Source organism: Prionailurus viverrinus, chromosome B3 (genome assembly GCF_022837055.1).
Source record: "Prionailurus viverrinus isolate Anna chromosome B3, UM_Priviv_1.0, whole genome shotgun sequence".
NCBI lineage: Eukaryota > Metazoa > Chordata > Mammalia > Carnivora > Felidae > Prionailurus > Prionailurus viverrinus.
In genome coordinates this window covers 14271124-14290564 of record NC_062566.1, presented here as the reverse complement: position 1 = coordinate 14290564, position 19441 = coordinate 14271124, and the positions used below count along the sequence as shown (strand labels likewise).

Genomic DNA, 19441 nt, shown 5'->3' with positions numbered 1-19441 from the left:
CTTTGTATCTTAGGAGTCTAGAGCAACTCGGGCCTAAATATCTGGCAGTGGATATTTAAAATCTTTATTGGTATTTAAGCTCATATAAGTTCTAACATCAAAATTTGTAAGACGTGTTAAGAGAACACAGTTACATTATGTTACATAAATACAGGCAGCAGATACAAATCCATTTTCTCTCTTCTCTGAAACGCAGCTACATGGGATGTGGAAATATTTTTTTATCAAGTAGATAATCTGTTTTATCAATAGCTAGTAAGCCATTTTTGTAAATTGTCAGCTGAAAAAACAAAACACTACTTACATCATATTGGAAAAGGAATGACCTCAAGATTTCCAAGCAACACAGCTATTTTTCACATCTGAACTCCCCTGCTGATCATTAGGAATGGTTTCAAATGTCCCATTCTTGGCCTTTGGTTGTGCCAAACCCTGGACAAGTCCTCAACAAAGTTAGTTGCAAAATATCGGTTATTTCTGCATCGGGGTGCTCCGTCTCAACTGTCTGCCCTCCCTTTTCCTCAGCACACCATCACTCACAGTAGTGTGAAGTCTCTCCTGAATCAAACTGTGTTTATATTACATAAAGGAAGTGTGAAATCAGAGTTGTCTTGCTTTTATCTCCTGCAGACTAATCAACTACCTCCAATTCATCATTCTGTTCTGTGCTTAGAAACAATGTGGTCCGAACTCTGTGCTCAGTCAAGGTGTGGCAGGCATGAGGCAGAGGTGAATTGGGCCCGAAAGGGCTCGGTGCTCAATCAACACTCTTTTGTGGTGGTACATGCAGAACACGGCGAAATAAGTGATTAGGGGAGGGGGCAAGAACTGCCTTCTCTGATCTAAACTGATGCTGTTTTCTGGATCACGCTCTCCATACAGTTCCCAATGATCTAAAATGCCGATGAATGAAAGACAGATCTTCGTTTCTTTTCACCGAACAGCCTAGAATATGAAAAAGCTAAGGTAGACTAGAAATAAAACACAATTCCGAAAGGGTTTTAAACCAGATTTAAGTTTTTTTTTTTTTTAATTCAAATTGACCCAAAGCAAAACTTACATTACAAAGGAAGAACAAAATACATTATGATATAACACTAGGAGTTACATGAAAGCTAAATTTGTGGGCAAAGGGCCTCATCCCAATCACATTCTGGGCTACTGAGCAAACCTGCAGGGAAGTTAGAATCTGTTTGCATACGGTCCACTCTGGTAATGAAACTATACATTCTTGTCTCTTAGGGTGTGCGTCTGACAAATCACTCTAGACTCCTCAGGCTCCAGATGTGGACTCTTTCTCCTGCCAGAACACTGAATTCTCTAGCGGAAATGCTGTTCCAAGCATGACTGATAATGAATTAAAAAAAACAAAACAGTCAAGTCCTCCAAACTAACAAGCGTGGATTATTCTGTAGTAAATAGTTTAGAAATATGGGAATTAAATAACCTAAAAAACACTCTTAACTCTGCTGTACATTTATAAACACAAATATTTACACGCAAAAAAAATCTTCTGTTTTCAAAAGATGAGGTTGGCAGTTCATTAATGATCATAATCTTTTATGAGTTGGTTTCTTTGGTGTACTTGCCAAATATATTTTTATAAAGGTTTAAGAATAGGTTTAAACAATAAACTCCAAAAGGAACATAGAAGGCTCAGTGACAAATTTGATAATGTTTGGAACACCGTGGTGAAGATTCAGGAAAAACCAATCAGTTGATCTTCTGAAAATACTTGTTCTCTCTACTCATGACGTGACCACAGAATGCATCCCTGCCAATTAAATTGAAATGCGGACCTACACGTTCGTCCCTGTATTCTACCGGTTACCACCTTTGAGACTGAAGTTTTAGTTGTGGTTGAATAGGGTATGTGATTGGGATTTCACTAACAAAACCAAAACATTCTCTTTAAGCTTCCAGGTAAATCAAACTTCAAACAATAAACAATGGAATTATCCACTTCTTCATTAAATAGAAATTTCAATTCCAGGAAGAGCTCTCATAATTTTTTTTCCGAAGTTGCAGCAGCAATACAGAACAAAGAATTTACCTTAATCTGATCTTCTTACTTGGAATTCCCTGACTCAAACTCAGTGGCTAACTTAGTTTGGAAACCTCCAAATGGCTGGGGAAAGAAATCATTTTAATCTACCTGAATAAATGAATACACACGTTTGAGGAAAGAAGCCCTGTGTGACGGTAATGTTAATATTCCTGCTCAGAGTGCAGGGTCCCAGGTGCCCTCCCAGCTCCTCACCTCCCTAAGGCCTGGGCTTTGAGGGGGAAATAACACTCAATTCATTTCTGGCCATGCCATGCCCCCGATGCTGCAAGTATGTCTCAGTTCTGACTTGGGCACTGGTTAAAAGAATGAGAACACAGTTCACTTCCAAAAGGGATTCTCTCTCTTGGAAGATGGAGATGACCCATTTCTATCCATCAGGTTCCAGTTAGTTTTGGAATGGTTATAAAACTGGCCACGCTCTCACTGGCTCCCCGCAAAAGAGTCCATGTACCCCATCAGCAATCCCCCAAATCATTGTTTCCAAAGCTGCCCGTTCTTGTTCTTCATAAACCTATGCAATGCCTACAGCAGATCAGATACTCCAACACCAAAGCTACTCCGCATCCAAGAGAACAGACTTTGTGCTTGAGAAAATGGCGCTGCTGGCTCTCTAAAAAATGTAAAGCCAGAGTAGATTCTTAATTCTGCTTGCACTTTCCAGATGAAAACGTTTTATACTGAATGACTTAAAACTAGAAATTCAGACGAGAGAAGCCCTTCATCTTGTAAACTTCTGATAACAAATTTATTACTAGTGTGTAAATATTTTGAAATTTCCCAAAGCACTAAGAACAATACTGGGATATTTGAAAAGGTTCTTCTGAAACCAATATGATGACAAATCAAGCACAGAACACATTTCTAAGGGCATCATCATAGATCCCTAATGCTTCTGGAACCTTTCCCGTTGTTACACATTATCATAACCATGTTTACACTGCAAACGTATGCCCAATCAACCCAGAAAATAAAACGACCGTCCAGAAGAGTTTCACTGTGCATAACCTTAAAATGAATAGGAAATGTTTAATTAGCATAACAGGAATTAACCAGACTTACAACTGCGCACCCATTCGAAACTGTACCCTTTAGAAATCGTTTTTTAAACTGGGAAGAGGAAAAAAAAAGAAAAGAAAAAAAGAAAACACCATGAAACCACCCCGAATTATTGAACCGTTAAAGCCAAATGGTTTGACAATATTTTGGGCTATTTTTAGGGAAGACTCTACCACCAGGATATGAAATTTTCTGCTTAAAGTGAATGACAAAGCTTACAATAGAAATTGCAACTGACACACTATGGTTCTGCAATTAAAATTAAAAGTAGCGGTTCCTGTCCTTGTGGGCATGTTGGAGCCGGTTGTGGAATGAGAAACATCAAGTGAAATAATGGATAAAATACACCAGAAAGAGTATTGCACGGAGGCACTGTTTTAAAAACAGAACACACTGGCTTTATAAAGTTATCTTCTTTTTCCATTAATTTTTTTTTTTAAAAGCACGATTCAACTAGAGACAGAAGTTGAGTTCCAATGTCTCCGGGTAGTGTACTACAGTTGTTAAAAAAATAAATTAAAAAATAAGAGCACACCAACAGGAAAGCAGAGGTACTGGATTTATGTCATCCGAAAGCTACATTAATTAGGAAAGGAACAGTTTGAAACCGCCAATTTGTACTCATTAAAAATGAATGAGGTGACAGCATTACTTTAAAAATTTCTTCGGGCATTTTCCAGTAGAACCCAGGATCCCCCCCACCCCCCCACCCCGGGGGGAGCTGTGCCTCCAAACCTTAACAAGTGCTCTGCCGGTTCATACCGTCGTGCGCGCCCATGAAACCATAAATTTGGAAAGGGTAAATTCTCCACTTCAGCCCTGCTTGTGTCATTTTGGAAAAACAAGTTTTGTAAATGCAATATTGTATAGAAAGCTTGGACCTCTTAAACTTGGACCAAGAAACCAAATTAAGACCTTCAAGCATGTGGGATGTGTGTGTGTGTATATGTGTGTGTGTGTATGTGTGTGTGTGTGTTTGTGTGTTTATATATATATATATAAAAAAAATCCCTCCCCTACCATGAAAACCAACCAAACAAACAAAAAACCTAAAAGTGTATACCTGCTTTCTGACTTCACAGCAAATCAGAAATTGCATAGGATATACTTTGTGCAAGGCAAAAAGCCTTTTAAGTATCTGGAATATAACTCCTAATCTTGCTCACAGTTCTGTGTACATCAGATATCGTCAAATTTGTGTTTTAAGTAGTCTTTCATGACCTTGGCAATTGGTAGTTCGTCAAGTAGCTTTAGGTTTTGAAGGCCTATACATTGTCGAATTTTAATTCGGCACAGGTCCTGTAAGTTTCTGGGCTGTCCTAAAAAGACAGAAAAAAAGAAACTGTTACAAAGCTACAAAGTACAGTATTTAAGGCAGGCTTTTCAGTTTTGAAAACAACTGTTTATTTCAGAGGGATGCGCCCCTCTGTGGACTTCACATGCAAAGGATCAAACAGATTCTTATTGAGAGGACACATCCTGGGTACCTTTGTGGGAGGTCTTATTTGATGCTTTTCACAACCTTGGGAGGATAGATATTTTCATCTCTATGTTACAGATATAAGGACTCAAAGTCTTAAGGATGGGAGTAAACTGCTCAATGTCAGATGACCACCAAAGGCTTTTCAGCAGAGACTAAAAACAGTTCTTTTGATTCTAAGGCTGGTATTCTTTCCATTACAAATCAGAATGCTGGTTTTCATCCTGGGATGCCTCTAATATGCTGAGTGAGTCCATATGAACAAATCATCCCTCTGGGCCAAAGTTCCTCCATCTGAAAAGTAAGGGGGCTAAATGAAATGCTGTCTTATGTGGCCCCTCCTTCCAGCTCACCATCCAGGACACTGGAGCCTGGAGATAGCATGATCTCCGGGGAGCTTTCTCAAACAACATCGGCGCACCTGCTCGCCAGGATTCCGGACACAGCACACCTTGGCTGTGGGCATGAGGGCCTGGACTGCGAGGGCAGGGAGGCAGGCGGAGAAAGCACTCGACACTATTCTGAAGCTGTGTGTCTTCAAACCTCACACCCTGGACATGTGCCAACAAAAACCGCTGCTGCCACTCAAAAGAAAAATTACAAAATCCAATTTCTTTTGCTTTGGAACACTGTATTTTACCAAAACGACTTAGATGACCACAAACACAGGCAAGAATTCGAAGCAGCAGTGCCTCAGTCGTGTTTGGATTCACATAAATTCTGCTTCCATATTAAATGGTAATAATAACAAAAGCTAACATGCCAAACGCTTACTCCGGGCCACGTACTCTTCTAAGCTCTTAACATACCCTAACTCGTTTCATCCTTTTATGAGGGAAGTACTTTGATCATCATCCCCATTTTACAGACTCCTTGCATCTCAGAGAGATTAAGTAATATGCTCAAAGTCAGGTAGAATGCCATACTTCAGCGGTTCTCACAACTTATTGGTCTCAAAACCTCCTGGCATTTAAAAAATTTATCAAGGACCCAAAAGAACTTCCATCTATGTGGGTTGTATCTATCAATAATTAGGAGGTAAAGCAAATTTTAGAAACACGTATTCATTAAAAAAAGATAAAAATAAGCTCATTACACGTTGCTATAAATAACACTGGCACAAAAATAACAATGTTTAGAAAAATAATACGAAGAATGACATTCTTTCACATTTTTGCAAAGTTCTTAACAGGCTGGCTTAATAGATGATAGTGGAGTTCTCATATATGCTTCTACATTCAATCTGCTGTGCTAAATGCACATCATCTCGTCTCTGGAAAAGTCCACTTACACTCATGAAAGAAGGAACATGAAAAAGGCAGGTAATGTCTCAGTATTCTGAAAACTGTTCTGACCTCAGATGGGGAAGGGGTCTTGTGGAGCTCCAGGGGTCCCCAGGCCCTACATGGAAAACCACTGCTACCCTTAGTACTTTATACCCCTCACTTGAACTGTCCTTGTTTGTAGCAATCGCCATTATTCAAAATTAAGTAATTCTCCATAAATGAAAAGGGCTCCTTAAACTGCTCTGTAAAAAGCCTGTATGAACATGTGCTTTCCAAGAGTTACTTAAGACATGGTCTCTTGACAGAATCGCAGAAGCTACTGCTTTCCTGGAAATGCCTGTAAAACAGGTGCATGGGTATCTACGGATATCTGCCCTGGGATCTATGTGAGGCTGTGACACATACACACTCATGTGTCTCTCGCCAAGATTTGTCTTCTCCATTGTCCAAATCTTTGCTAAAAAAGCACTTCATTAGGATTGACAAAGTCAGGTTCCCCATTAGATACTCTAGAGCTCTCTTCTACTACAGCACTTAATAAGGTTATGATTTTACATTTATTTGGTGACTATCTATTAATGCCCACTTTCCTCACTATGTCACATGTTCCATGAGGGCAAGACCACTTCTGGCTGCCAAGGAAGCCCAGTGCCTGACACAATACTCCATAAATACTAGTTGAATGAATAAATACTTAACAGCCTTGTCCATAAGGGATAAACCAGCCAACTTATTGCAAAACCCACCCATGTCAACAGCAAATCATTTTCTAACCTGTTTTGAATTATTTTTCACCACCCTTCATGGGCTACCATTAGGAAGGGAATAAATTATCATTGTCATTTTTCAATAAATGCTTACAGTATTTGATCTGCAAATGCAAACCAGAATAGGAGTTAGATATGAACCTTCTTTTTTTTTGAAACAAAGAATCTGATTTTGCTAATAGATGGCAGGTTCTTTTCAAACGGAACATTAATAAAAGGAATAAGCTCAATGTATTCAGGCAAAAAAAGCAGGTGAGGACAAAGTTAACATGTATGAGTATACATGCGCACTTAAATGAAAACATACCATCCAACAAAGTAGAAAAACTATGTTACTGGAATTTGCTTAGCTAAGGAAAAAAGAAGGGATTGAGACAAAGGAATATTATGTATGGGGATCTTCTGATAGTCCTGTTTTGTGGGAGACCATGCTCTCCAAAAGTAACTACACCTTCGCCTATGCCTCATGCTCTTTTTGTACAGACTGAGAACTACCACCATTAAGGTGCCCTTTCCTTGAAACTATGGCAGAAGTGATGTTATGTGACTGCTATGGCTAAGTCATAGAAGGGGACACGCTTTCACCTGGCCCTTGGGACATTCACTCTGCGAACACAGCTACCCCCATGCCACGAAGAACTCCAAGCAGTCTATAAAAAGGAACTGAGGTCACTCACTCCCCAACAGCCCTGGCTGAGCTCCCAACTGCCAGCACCAAACTGCCAGCCATTGGAGTGAACCATTTTGAAAGTGGAGAGGACCCAGTCAAGTGACTCCAGATGGAGCAGAGAAGCAAAATAATCTACCATTACTGTGTGAAGGCACTAAAATTTGTAGCATTCGATAACTGAGATCCTGGGACCCGGAAGCAGGGTGTTGCCATTAAAAAAAAAAAAAATCTAAAATATGTGGCTCTATCAGTGGGACCAGGTGGTAGGGAAGGGCTCTGAAGAGGCTGTTAGGGCTTAAAAGAATGTTTCAAATGTTACTAGAAGCTGGAGGAAAGGGGAATCTTTCATTAGTGGCAGAAAGTTTGGCAACACTGTCCCCTGCTGTAACGTGGAATGTAGTAAATGCCCTAATGATCTGGTTAAGAAGATTCCGCAGCCAGAATACTGGCTCTCCTCATTGTCTATTATAAAATGCAAGAAGGCAAAGATAAGCTAGCAACTTTAATCCAAGGGATGCAGCTACAGAAATACTATCATCCTCAGAAGGTATCTCCACACGGGCCTTTTCCAGGGAGAGATGTACTTTCTATGTCTAAATATCAGACAGTTTTACTCAATTTGCTACTGATTTCCCTTTTCCTTAAGCAGTTTGTTGTGCTGTGGCAATCTTTGCCTATCTTGGGACAATCTGATTTTTTAGAAATTTCTTGACCATGTATAATCCCTGTCTGCAGAATGGCCTTTAATGGGAGAGGCTTATCTTGGTGGTTAAAAGCATCCACCCTGGAGCAAGATGGCCCAGGTCTGAGTCCTGGCCCCACCACTTTCAATCTGTGTGGTCCTAGGCAAGCTACTCAGCCGCCTGCTTCAGATTCTTCATCCATGAACCAAGGATGGTAACACCTACATCACAGGCTTTCTACCAGCATAAAAAGTAAATTTTGCTAACGTGCTCATGGCACAGTAAGAGCTATTTAAGTATTTGATAAATAAATATTAAAATGGTAATTGTAAATACTTGTAAGGATAACGTCTACTTCTCCTTCCCAGAAAAGAAGAGGACTCTTCTTGGAAGCTGAGGTCTCCATCTTCCTGGTGTTAAGATACTGAGACACCTAGCTGACACCATGGGAGCAACTGGTAATCCATTACGGGGAAAAGACCCTGGGCAAAATGACGGAAATGGCACTCTGGAAATCACTGCGTGACTCGAGTCAAGCAGAGGTGTAAGAGCTTTGTGTAAACAGCTGTGCAGTGACGACGGGAGAGATGTCCTTCTACAACCGTGCCACAAATACACAAATACAGATCTGAACTAATCTTGCCATGAAAAGCAGGCTAAATAGTAAGGAGTGGTAAGGACTCCTTGTTGTAATTACTGCTATTTCTAAGACTAAGGAGCTATCTTTTCAGGAGTATCATTTTAGGAATGGAAGGTCATGATGGAAAAAAAAGTACTTATTTTGTTGTCAATACATCACTCAAAAGTACTTACGGAGCACCTACTATGTACTCAAAAATGCACCGCCCAAGGATTAAAGGGGTGAGGGGAGAGGAGGCAGCAGTGGCAGAGGAGAAGAAGGCAGAGGAAGAGAATAAAGAGAACGAAACCAAAACCAAAACCAAAAACAAAAACCCTCAATACGCACATGCACAGTGTTTATTAGGTGTCTCAGAAAATTATTCCTACCCTACTAAATAACAACTGCCTTGTCCAAGGGATTGTAACAGGGGAGACCTGGCGGGGGGGGGAATCTCACAAGAGTATAATTTAAGGAATCATAAACACTTGGGGAGATGCAGAAACACTATAAGGTGTTCACACTAACAAACTACAATGGAATTGCATAACAGTTCAAAGGGCTATTAGTCTTTCCATTTGGTAAAGAAGCCCATCATTAGTAATAATTGGGCTGGTCTAAAGTAGGAAATCAGCTTTTGAAGGATCTGGTCTAGGATAAATTACAAAACCAGGCAGCAGCATAATTTAGAAAATTAAATGTCCTAAACCACCTCCTTTTGATATCACCATTACCATATTTATGATAGGATAGGCAAAACATTTTTGTATAAGCTAAGTAAAGAAAATGAAAGCACAACAAAGGTCCCAGTCTTCTTTGGGAGAAAGGGAGAAGAGGCTGGACATTTCAGAGGGGAGGGTGGAAAGAAACACAAGGAAAGACTGAGCCTCCTCTGGACTGCTTTATACAATCCAGCTTGTCCCTTCAAGCACCTCCCCACCTCAGGTCAGCATCTGGAATGGTCTCCCAATACTTCTGTTTTATTTCAGCTTCCCATTTTAAAATCCTACTATAAACATGTTTTATTCCTTTGCTCTTCTCTCTGAATTCCTTTCACAGGGACTCAGTATGAAATGTGTTCAACAGGGGCAGCTGGGTGGCTCAATCGGTTAAGCGTCCGACTTTGGCTCAGGTCATGATCTCACAGTTCATGAGTTCGAGCCCTGGGTCAGGCTCTGTGCTGACAGTTCGGAGCCTAGAGCCTTCTTCTGATTCTGTGTATCCCTCTCGCTCTGCCCCTCCCCTGCTTGCACCTTCTCTCTCTCTCTCTCTCTCTCTCAAAATAAATAAACATTAAAAAATATTAAAAAAAAAAAAAGAAACGCGTTCAACAAATCTTACTTCATAGGACAATGGCAATTTCTACCTTGCCTTAAAATAAAAATCATGGTATTGTAAAATAATTTAAGCTTTAGAATCCAAATATATACAATATCAGCCTTGATGACATCTGTCCATTGGTTACATTTTTTTCCACAGGCTAAGTGAGCTTTGACCTACATTCTTCATTTGCACCAAACAAAATATTGCTTCCTAACAAGTGACAAATCTCTAGAAGCCTACGTTAAAAAGCAGAGTGCAATATAGGGGCACCTAGGTGGTTCAGTCGGTTAAGTGACTCTTGATTTTGGCTTAGGTCATGATCTTAGAATTTGTGAGTTCAAGCATTGGGCCTGCAATGGGCTCTGGGCTGACAGTGTGGATCCGCTTGGGGTTCTCTCTCTCCCTCCCCTGGCTCATGCACACATGTGCACAAACTCTCTTTCTCAAAATAAATAAGTATTTTTAAAAAATTCAGAAAGCAAAATTAGTATCATGAAAAAAAGTCAGAATAAGGTAATACTTTCTATATCAAAGAACCTTAAAATGTAGGATAAGTTGATTTAGAACTGTGTACTATTTATTTCTAAAAGTGATTTTAGTAATTGGTACTGAAAAGCCTATCAAGACTACAATGTAGATATCTGGCAAATTCCCAACTTCTTTGGGAAAAAAAAATCAATAATTAAAAATCACCTTAGGTAAAATGTGTTACATAATTGATTTCTCCAAAGAGTTACACTAGGTAACACTGTTTTGATATCATCCTACCAAAAAAAAAAAAAAAAAAAAAAAAAAAATCAAAGAAATTGATTAAAGAAGCATTTGAAAGAAACACAGGAATAAGGGCACCTGATATAAAGGTGTTGTTTTATGTGATCATCTGCTGACATGCCTGTCGTTCCATTAGATTTAGCAGAGAACACCACAGCCTAAAATTTTCTTAAAATTAAAAAAAAAAAGTCATGACCTGTATTCTTACTTTTTAAAGTTCGAAACTGTTTTGGAACTTTAACTTTGCAGCTAAAACATAGTGTTTGACTATTTAAATAAAAACACACTTCAGATTACTGCAGTGTTTATAAAACAGTGTTCTTAAATTTTTTTTTTAATGTTTGTTTATTTTTGAGAGAGAGATTGACAGAGTGGGAGTGGAGGAGGGGCAGAGAAAGAGGGAGACACAGAATCCCAAACTGGCTCCAAGCTGTCAGCCCAGAGCCTGACACCGGGCTTGTACCCACGAACCATGAAATCATGACCTGAGCTGAAGTCGGACACTCAACTGACTGAGCCATCCAGGCATCCCTAGAACAGTGTTTTTAAACACCTGTGATGCTGTTCTAGAAAGTAACAAGCTTACGTACTTGACAGATTTAAGTCTCCACCAAAACAGTTTACCCAATTCATTTCCCTTCTACCTAATCTTTTTTTCAGAAATATAAGCCATTTAATTTCTTAAATTATACAATTTGAAATACAACCCAGTCCTATCTTTTACGCACCACTGAAGCATACTGAGTGGTTGCTTCAGGTCTATGAACAGCATCTACTGGAAACAGATCACTGCATCAACTTGGACTCCTTAGGACAGTAAACACAAACCCAAATAGCATATTCTTTGCCGTAAGAAAAAATCTATACCAGAGCTTGCCACAGGAATAAAAGATGCTGTGTAATTTGTTCAGCTGTTTAGTGAACAAAATAAAATGGTTAATTTACTGGACTTCTTGCGCCTTGGATATGCTGCTCTCTAGAAGTGGGATCTAGAGTCCAGGGTACTTACTAATCCTCCAAATTAATCTGAATAATGAATCTGTTTGCCCTCATGCATCTGACAGAACCACAGTTTTACAGACACACTTCAGCAAACACTGATCTCTAGAGATCCTAAATTGTAAATATGCTGGCATAGGGCAAGTCGTAATTTAAAGCATTTCATTTTATCCAGGCATTGTTTTATGTGATCATAGAGAAAGAGAAACTGTAACTGCAAAGAGAAATATATCAGAGATTCACCAAATTTGAAAACACTAGGCTAACAAGGTGTCCTTAAAAATTTGAATAGAGAAGTTATACATCATTAGGTCTCAAAGTTTTTAAGTTTTATGGCCTTTATGCACTCTTAAAATTGGAGCACCTCAAAGAATTTTTGTTGTGTGGGTTACATCTATCAGTATTTGCCACTCTTAGAAATGAAGATTGAGAAATTTAAAACATATTCATTGATTCATTTAAAAATAACAGTAATATGGGGTGGGGGGTGCCTGGCTGGCTCAATCAGTGGAACTTGTGACTCTTGATCTCGGGGTTTTGACTTCAAGCCCCACGTTGCATGTAGAGATTACTTAAAAAATAAAATCTGAAAAAAATACAACAAAATAAATAAAATAAAAATAACAGTAAGATAAATTCATCGATCACTTGAAGTAAATTTTGTGGGGAAAAAGAAGCTGCTTTCTAAGATAAAAAAGGTTTCACGAGAAGAGTGGCACTGTTTTATATGTTTTTGCAAATTATCTCTTAAAGTCTGGCTTTATAGAAGACAGCTGGATTCAGACAGCTGCTCCTGCATTCTGTTGTGATATGCGGTGTTGATTGAAGTAAGTGAAGAACACCCAGCCTCACATAACTGGAAAGGGAAGGAATATTTTCACAGCCTTTTAAGATAATCATCATCTTTGATACTTCACCAAAACTCGACAAGTGTTATTTTTTTAAAAGGTTAGTTGCAATAGGAAATCTGAAACAAAATCAATGAACCTTTTGTACTCTTTCACATTAAAATCCATTGGTCCATCTTGCCCTTTGAACAGTTCACTACGTTATGAGATCTTCCAAATGCTGGCCCATTTCATTATACGGTATCAAAAAATCACTTTTGTTAGTATCACTGCTGATCTCAAAAAAGTCTTTACGTATTGGGAACGTACCAAAGTCACAGTAGCAAACACAAGCTTTTCAAAATTCTGATTTTCACTTGAAAGCTCAGATTTTATGGCTTGCCATAAATACTGTCAGTTGTTTCCCTTAGGGTGACAAGGAAATGTCTGCCAAATATCCAAGGTGAAATGGCTGTAAGTGTGGCTGTCAGTCGCCCTTCCAGGTAAAAATGGGTGTTCCACACACACAAAAGCTGCTGGTGTAGCTCAAACAACTCAAAGGAGTGCGTTTCCTCAGTTCAATCACAGCACTCTGCAACTCAGAATACTTTCCATCTCCATTCCACAGAATATTAAAAAGGCACACACGCAGAGGGATCAGATTTAATGGGATTAATTTTACTGCTTCGTCAAAGACATCCCTAAATGGAACTGGAATCTTCTTTAGTGAGATTGCCCGGTGGTGAAGAGCACCAGGACTGCTGGTACCCTTGGGGGCCATGGCCTGAGGAGCCAGCAGGTTCACCTACTGTTGCATTCACACCCAGTCAAATGTCAGTGCAGTGAAAGAGGCAAATCACGTAGCGTTGCTAGGAAATCTGTTTTGCCTGCATGGGCACCTAAAACGGTCTCGAGGACCCCCGGGGAGTCTGCACTGTTGCACATAAATTGTAAAATAAAATCTCAAGCAGCAGGAAACCATCCCCTTTAAGAGTGGTTACTGGCAAGAATTTTAAGAAGGGAGAGACCCCAGAGACTATGGTCTGATCCCCCCATGGTTCAGAGGTGGGGCACTGAGAACCAGGGGGAGTGGGGAGGCCCAGCGGCTTGCCCAAGTGTTTTTAGTCAAGTCAGACACAGGGTCAAGAACCCATTAGCCCCTCTCTCCACCATTAGATACACCTAATTTAATAGCACCTCTGACACAGGCAGAGCTGAGAGGTCTTCAGAATGGTAAATGGGAGAGATGTGCCTCTCAATTCCAGTGGGCAAATCACCACTCAGCCCAAATGACCACGGATAGGATGGTTTTCACATTGTAAGTAACAATGATAAAACTAATGAACAGACTTCCAGTTTCAGCTCCCAAACATGTCAAGAGCTTGGAAGTCATCACTCCTATCCTCATAAGAAGGAAAAGCTGAACAAGCTCAAAATCAATGACTTCCCTTGGACCAGCCCACCCGTGAACAGACCTCCCAGGGCAAACGTCCACCACAGAATCAGGAGAGAGGAACAAATCCAGAGAGTCACTGCAGAGATGTGTGTGCCTGGTGCAGAAGACGTCAGAGCCCTGAACTGGCAGAAACACTTAAATGATAATTTTGATGAATTACCTGAGGCTGTGTGTGGACTGGCCTGACAGTGAGAGCCCCCACCTGTTCTCTCAGTTTTACTCAGGAGCCCCACCAGGTTCTCACAGTGAATAGCTGATAAAAACCCCTTTGTGGTTCTAGCAAGGGAGGGCAAGAATAACCATATGACCTATGCCCAGAACCTTCTCCATAACAAAGGCCTGTTCTCTACAAGGAAAGACATTACCAGAGTCTTATCCCACCTGGAGAAAGAACATTTCTCTGACTTCAGCCCCCAACAGGCTTTCGGTCTCACCAAGGGGTGTACGTGTTGAGGAGGAGAAAGATGCGGGGGCGTGAGGGGGCAAACTAAGAAACGCTTATGAAGGCCACAGCCCAGGGACACAGGCCCCTGGATACACTGAGATCTTCATCTGTAGACTGTAGACTGCTAGCCTCCCCCCACCCTGCCTCCACAGCAACAGGGGTCCAGTGTGAGGACAGTGGACTACAGGTGCATGTGAAAGAGCCGCGAGACGCCAACACTTCCGAGAAGCCCAAAGTCAAGAGGGGAGACAAAAGCAAGGACGCAGGAGTCTGAAGCCTCCGGCACCTACAGCCTTGGCAGACACAGCACACAGCCCAGCTCCTCACCAGGTTAACACAGAACCTGACATTTAAAGGCCTATTTACCTCAGTTCCTGTTACCTGATCCATCATGCCTGGCTTCAATAAAAAATTACAAGACAGGCTAAAAGGCAAGAAAAAACAACAGTCGGAAGAGACAAAGCCAAGCATCAGAGCAGACTCAGCTATGACACAGATGCTGGAATTATCAGACAGGCAATTTAACTATGATTGCTCTTTTAAAACTAACGAAAATATTTGATGGTGGTGGTAAAATCTTGCCTCTCTAATGCCTTAATGAAATAGCAGCTCTGCAGAGGTAGATTCCACACAGTAAGTATAGACGTGGATGTCACTGGCAAAGTAAGGAATGGGTGACGAGCGCAACCTCTCCAATAGCTCTTGACCTTGCTGCTTGCACAAGTCTTTGATTCCACTTTGCCTTCGGAACATTTCCTTCTTATGCAGAAAGGGTAAGCCTTACAATTGAAGGATTTCCTCAGCAGGCAGCACAACACGGCACCCGTTCTTCAAACAGTCCAGCCTATCAGACATGGAGGCTGCCTCCTCTCAGGGGGCGCTCTCCAACAGGGAGTCATCTTGTTCAAGTGGCGCTCTCTAGCAGGGAGACATCTTGTTTACTGCCCTCTCTACTCTGACTTGACTCTGTTCTCTAAAACCTTCTTCCAATTTCCACACCCTTGTGCACAAGGAGCTGCAGGTACCAGTTCTGTTCAGTCCTGAGGCCTTCTCCTGCAGAGGTGGCTGGCTGAAGAAAGTCCATGGCGACCACATGTGTGATCTGTGCCTGAGCATGAAGAAGTAGGCTTTCCCCTGAAACCAAGTTCCTCACTACTTCTCTCCGAACAAAATTCCAGGCATGCAGGTAATTAAAATCCCTTTTTGTCTCCCCATAAGTTTAAAAGTTCTTGCTGGTCAATGCCTGAGGTTCAGCTTTCCTGTGGAATTCCTCTCTCTTCAAAGATTTTACATTCCGAATAACTCCTTCGTCAGTAGGTATGTTGAGTAGGGAGGGGAATTTACATTATGGCACAGGGAGATGATAAGGGGTAAAAGAGCACTGGATTACAATCGAATAGCTCAGGCTGAGTTTGGTTATTATTTAACCATATCCTCAGGGTAAACTTTACTGGTGAAATAGTCTTTATCCACGTTTAATACTGTACCTGTTTTAACATTTTCTTGTGCTTGCCCTTTTTCTATTCATAAATGTTTACTTTCTTTTTTGAATTGGGCAAACATTCCTACAATGTTCTGCTCTTCCCTCAGGCTGGAGAATTTGAGTCCATTTCCATAGACCAGAGCTTCTAGGATCCTCTTTGCTCCGTAATGGTGTTTGACACTATGTGCAAATTATTCTCCTTTAATTACCTGTGTTCATTTGCACGATCCTGAGAATGAGTTTTTCCTTAAATTTTGTGCCCTAGGCACCCGCACCCCACTTGCCTCACCCGAGCCTTGGCTTTGGTGCAAGGGGCTGTTTAACTCCTCATCCAGGGACTCAGCCCTAAATGGACCTCTCCCTACCAACAAATGGGTGTCTGCTGCAAACTGTCTCCACTACCATTTCTACCTGTGATCAGTCACACCTGCATTGTTCCGTTGTTCACTTTCTCGTTTTTTTTCCAAGTAAAAGAACTAAAAGAACAGAAACTGGCTTCTCTAAGCTGGAAACATCTTTCCTCCTGCAAAGTGATCCACATTCTTGTTCCAGGGCACAAAGAAGCTGCTCCTTCACTTGACTGGTTTTCTGGAGGAGATCATGTCAAGTTCCAGCCATTCTAAGAAACAGAAGTTTCTGGAAGTCTGGTTGCAGGTGAACAGTACCAGCAGTTCTTCATGGTGTCTGCCTCTACCCACAGTCAACAAGGCACCAGCAGATACTAGTTTATACCTAAGCCACTCGACCTGTTCTGTTTCTATGCGGTTTGTATCAGAGTTTTTATGGCAATTTTTCTAAAAAGCCACAGTAGCTTTTAGATTCCATAGGATTATAACTGTCTTGAGCTCTTCTAACTTAAATAAACTGCTTCTAGTCACAATGGTGCAATGAACAGTAGAAGAGACTTGAATAAAGACCACCAAGTGGCATTTCTGCCATCCTTATACCTCAGGGGTCTCAGATTAGAAGCCAACAGCTCGGTGCCTGGTGCTCAATGGTGTTGTGGAGGCCAGGAGGAGCTTGCAGATTTGACTTAGTGCTCCCTGAACTATCCGACCTTCCTTCACTCTGGCTTTCAAGAGAGCTCAGTAGAGAGCTCCAAAAAGCATCAGTTACAGTTGGTTCTTCTAACAGATAATTACTCACTAGGAAAAGAAATTCTAATAAATGATGCACAGGTCAAGCAGAAACGTTAACTTTGGTTTTGGCAGGAAACGTCACTGGAGAATCAACAAGGAATGGACTATGTTGAGGCACCTGAACACAACGATACCATAGCCTTCAAAAGGTTGATGGCCCTTCACTTCTGAAAAGCATACCAAGTTTGCTCGGCCACCAACCACCAGTCAACCAGCTGACCCACATTTCCTGAGGGCCTACCAGGTACACAGCTCCACTCTACATGTAGCAGGAGATCTCAAATACGAAGAGGCAACCCCGTAACTCTTTCCACGTGCCCCTAATTTTAAAGGTACCTGTGAGTTTTCTCTGTAACTCAACAGTCTTGCTCCCCAGAAGCACTCTGTGCTGTAACTCAGCAGCTCTGAGGCTGATGGGAAAGGGCAGCGCCCCCCATCCCTCCTTGGGTCTCCATATGCAGACTACAGAAGAGTCCACCGAGCTGAAATTAGGAAGCAAGGGGAGAATAAGAATCTAGGGGATTCGCTCTATTGGAAGCAAGCCAGCCTTTGCTGTTCATCCACTCCCGTTTAATTATTTTATTTAGAAAAGTACACATAGCCATTAAAATGTGCCAGGCACCGCTTTAAGTGCATTATAAATATTAACTCATTTAATCCACATGACAAGCCTGTAAAACAGATATAATTATCCTAATGCTAACAAGAGGACACTGGGGCACAGAGCAGTTGGGTAACCTGCCCAAGCTGACACGTGGCAGAGTCAGGGCTTGAGTTTGGGCCGCCTAGCTCTAGTTGATGCTGTTAACTGCTGAGTGAGGTATTTAACAAAAGGAGCTGAGGCATTTATGTATATAATATGCCTTCCCGAAGGCAGTCACGCTAATAAAACCAGGAGTCTCTAGTGAGAAGTTAAGACAAAAATGACAGCAAGAACACAAAGATATTCAGAATGTATAAAGAATAAAAGATACTTCACAGGCTATTTACCATGACAGAATCCTAAGCTCAAGTTCAAGAGTAATCTTCTCTCTCATAACACCAATACCTCTCCCAGTCTATGCATGAAGACTGCTAGAAAATTTGCTGAAAAGAATCAGCACTTGAAATTTCACAGCAAACTTTTCAGAAAATGTGGCCTGTATCTGAAGAGTCAGAGTAAACTGGTGAGGAACCAACATACAGAACACCTCCCATCTCTCCAGAGGTCCCATGCCTAGAAAGCTCTCAGCAAGGGACCACCTACCAATCAGCCCAAAACACCTCTCCCAAGGCACACAGACCTGTACTGTGGAACATGGGAAACACCAGGCCCTTGTAATTACAGTCAATACAGTTAAATTAAAAATTCAGTTCCTTGAGGCACCTGGGTGGCTCAGTCGGTTAAGCGTCCAACTTCGGCTCAGGCCATGATCTTGCAGTTCATGGGTTCAAGCCCCACGTTGGGCTCTGTGCTCACAGCTCAGAGCCTAGAGCCTGCTTCAGATTCTGTGTCTCCCTCTCTCTCTGCCCCCTGCCCCCACCCCTGCTCATGCTCTGTCTCTCTCTCAAAAAATGAATAAACATTAAAAAAATTCAGTTCCTCAGTGGCATTAGCCATGTAACAAGTGTACAACAGCCACCATATTGGACAGCACAGACAGGCCATTTTCAGACCACGCACAAAGACCTACTGGACAGCACACGTTAGATCCTGAGTGTGATTTCTTTTTATGCTTTAGTGTGTATACACCCAGTGGTGATAATGTCTTTTCCTTTTTACAAACATACAAAATTCAAATTATACTTCATTTCTAGACTGCTAGAAAACTTGCTGAAAGAATCTGCAAATTTCTACTCCCAAGTTCAGTTCCAAACAAGGGGGCAGATTATCTACAAGGTCAAGTAAACTCCTTTCCCCTTGGTACCTGGTACCCTAATTTCTTCCTTATTAATGACTGAAAGGTAAAAATCAGGCGAGGAAAGAGGAATTCACTAAAAAGTGCAGCAGTTGGTAAAATCATATATTTTGTTTATAGACTTTAGCTTCATGTTTGGAAGCTGAGCTCTGAGACACACACTCGACTAGTCACACAGGACATCCAGCAAGAGAAGGAGGCAGTGTCCGCACAAACCAATACCCCTGCTGGAAAAATGATGCAAACATGTGCACCACAACATGAGGTAGGTCATATGCCTCCAGGCTTTAAGAAGAAGTGCCCACACAAAACCATGTCGAAAGTGGAAGTCATGTGGACCAGGGACGGTGGCACCAAATTTCCTACTGACAAAAAAATCTTTTCTTACAACAACTTCTAGCATCCTTAACCTGCATTATTAGTATCCCTAAATCAGGAACACTGCTGTTCATCTCATGTGGGGTCACATCA

The 19441-nt window shown here is 41.3% G+C and overlaps 1 protein-coding gene across 2 annotated transcripts in view; it reads right to left on the bottom strand.

Moving 5' to 3' along the window:
- Positions 1 to 990: 990 nt before the first annotated feature.
- The window catches only part of ASB7 (ankyrin repeat and SOCS box containing 7), a 52269-nt gene continuing 33818 nt past the window's right edge, over positions 991 to 19441 (bottom strand). Inside the window, exons 6-7 of one of the 2 annotated variants that reach the window (XR_007152979.1) lie at positions 17409 to 17554; positions 4337 to 4443 (exon numbers count right to left, since the gene is read on the bottom strand). Coding sequence is in view for 1 of the 2 variants with exons in the window: in XM_047862755.1 (XP_047718711.1) it covers positions 4304 to 4443 (140 nt within the window). In the remaining variant the exon portion in view is untranslated. Of the gene's footprint in view, positions 4444 to 17408; positions 17555 to 19441 lie in introns of both variants that reach the window. The other variant, XM_047862755.1, reaches the window with a different exon arrangement.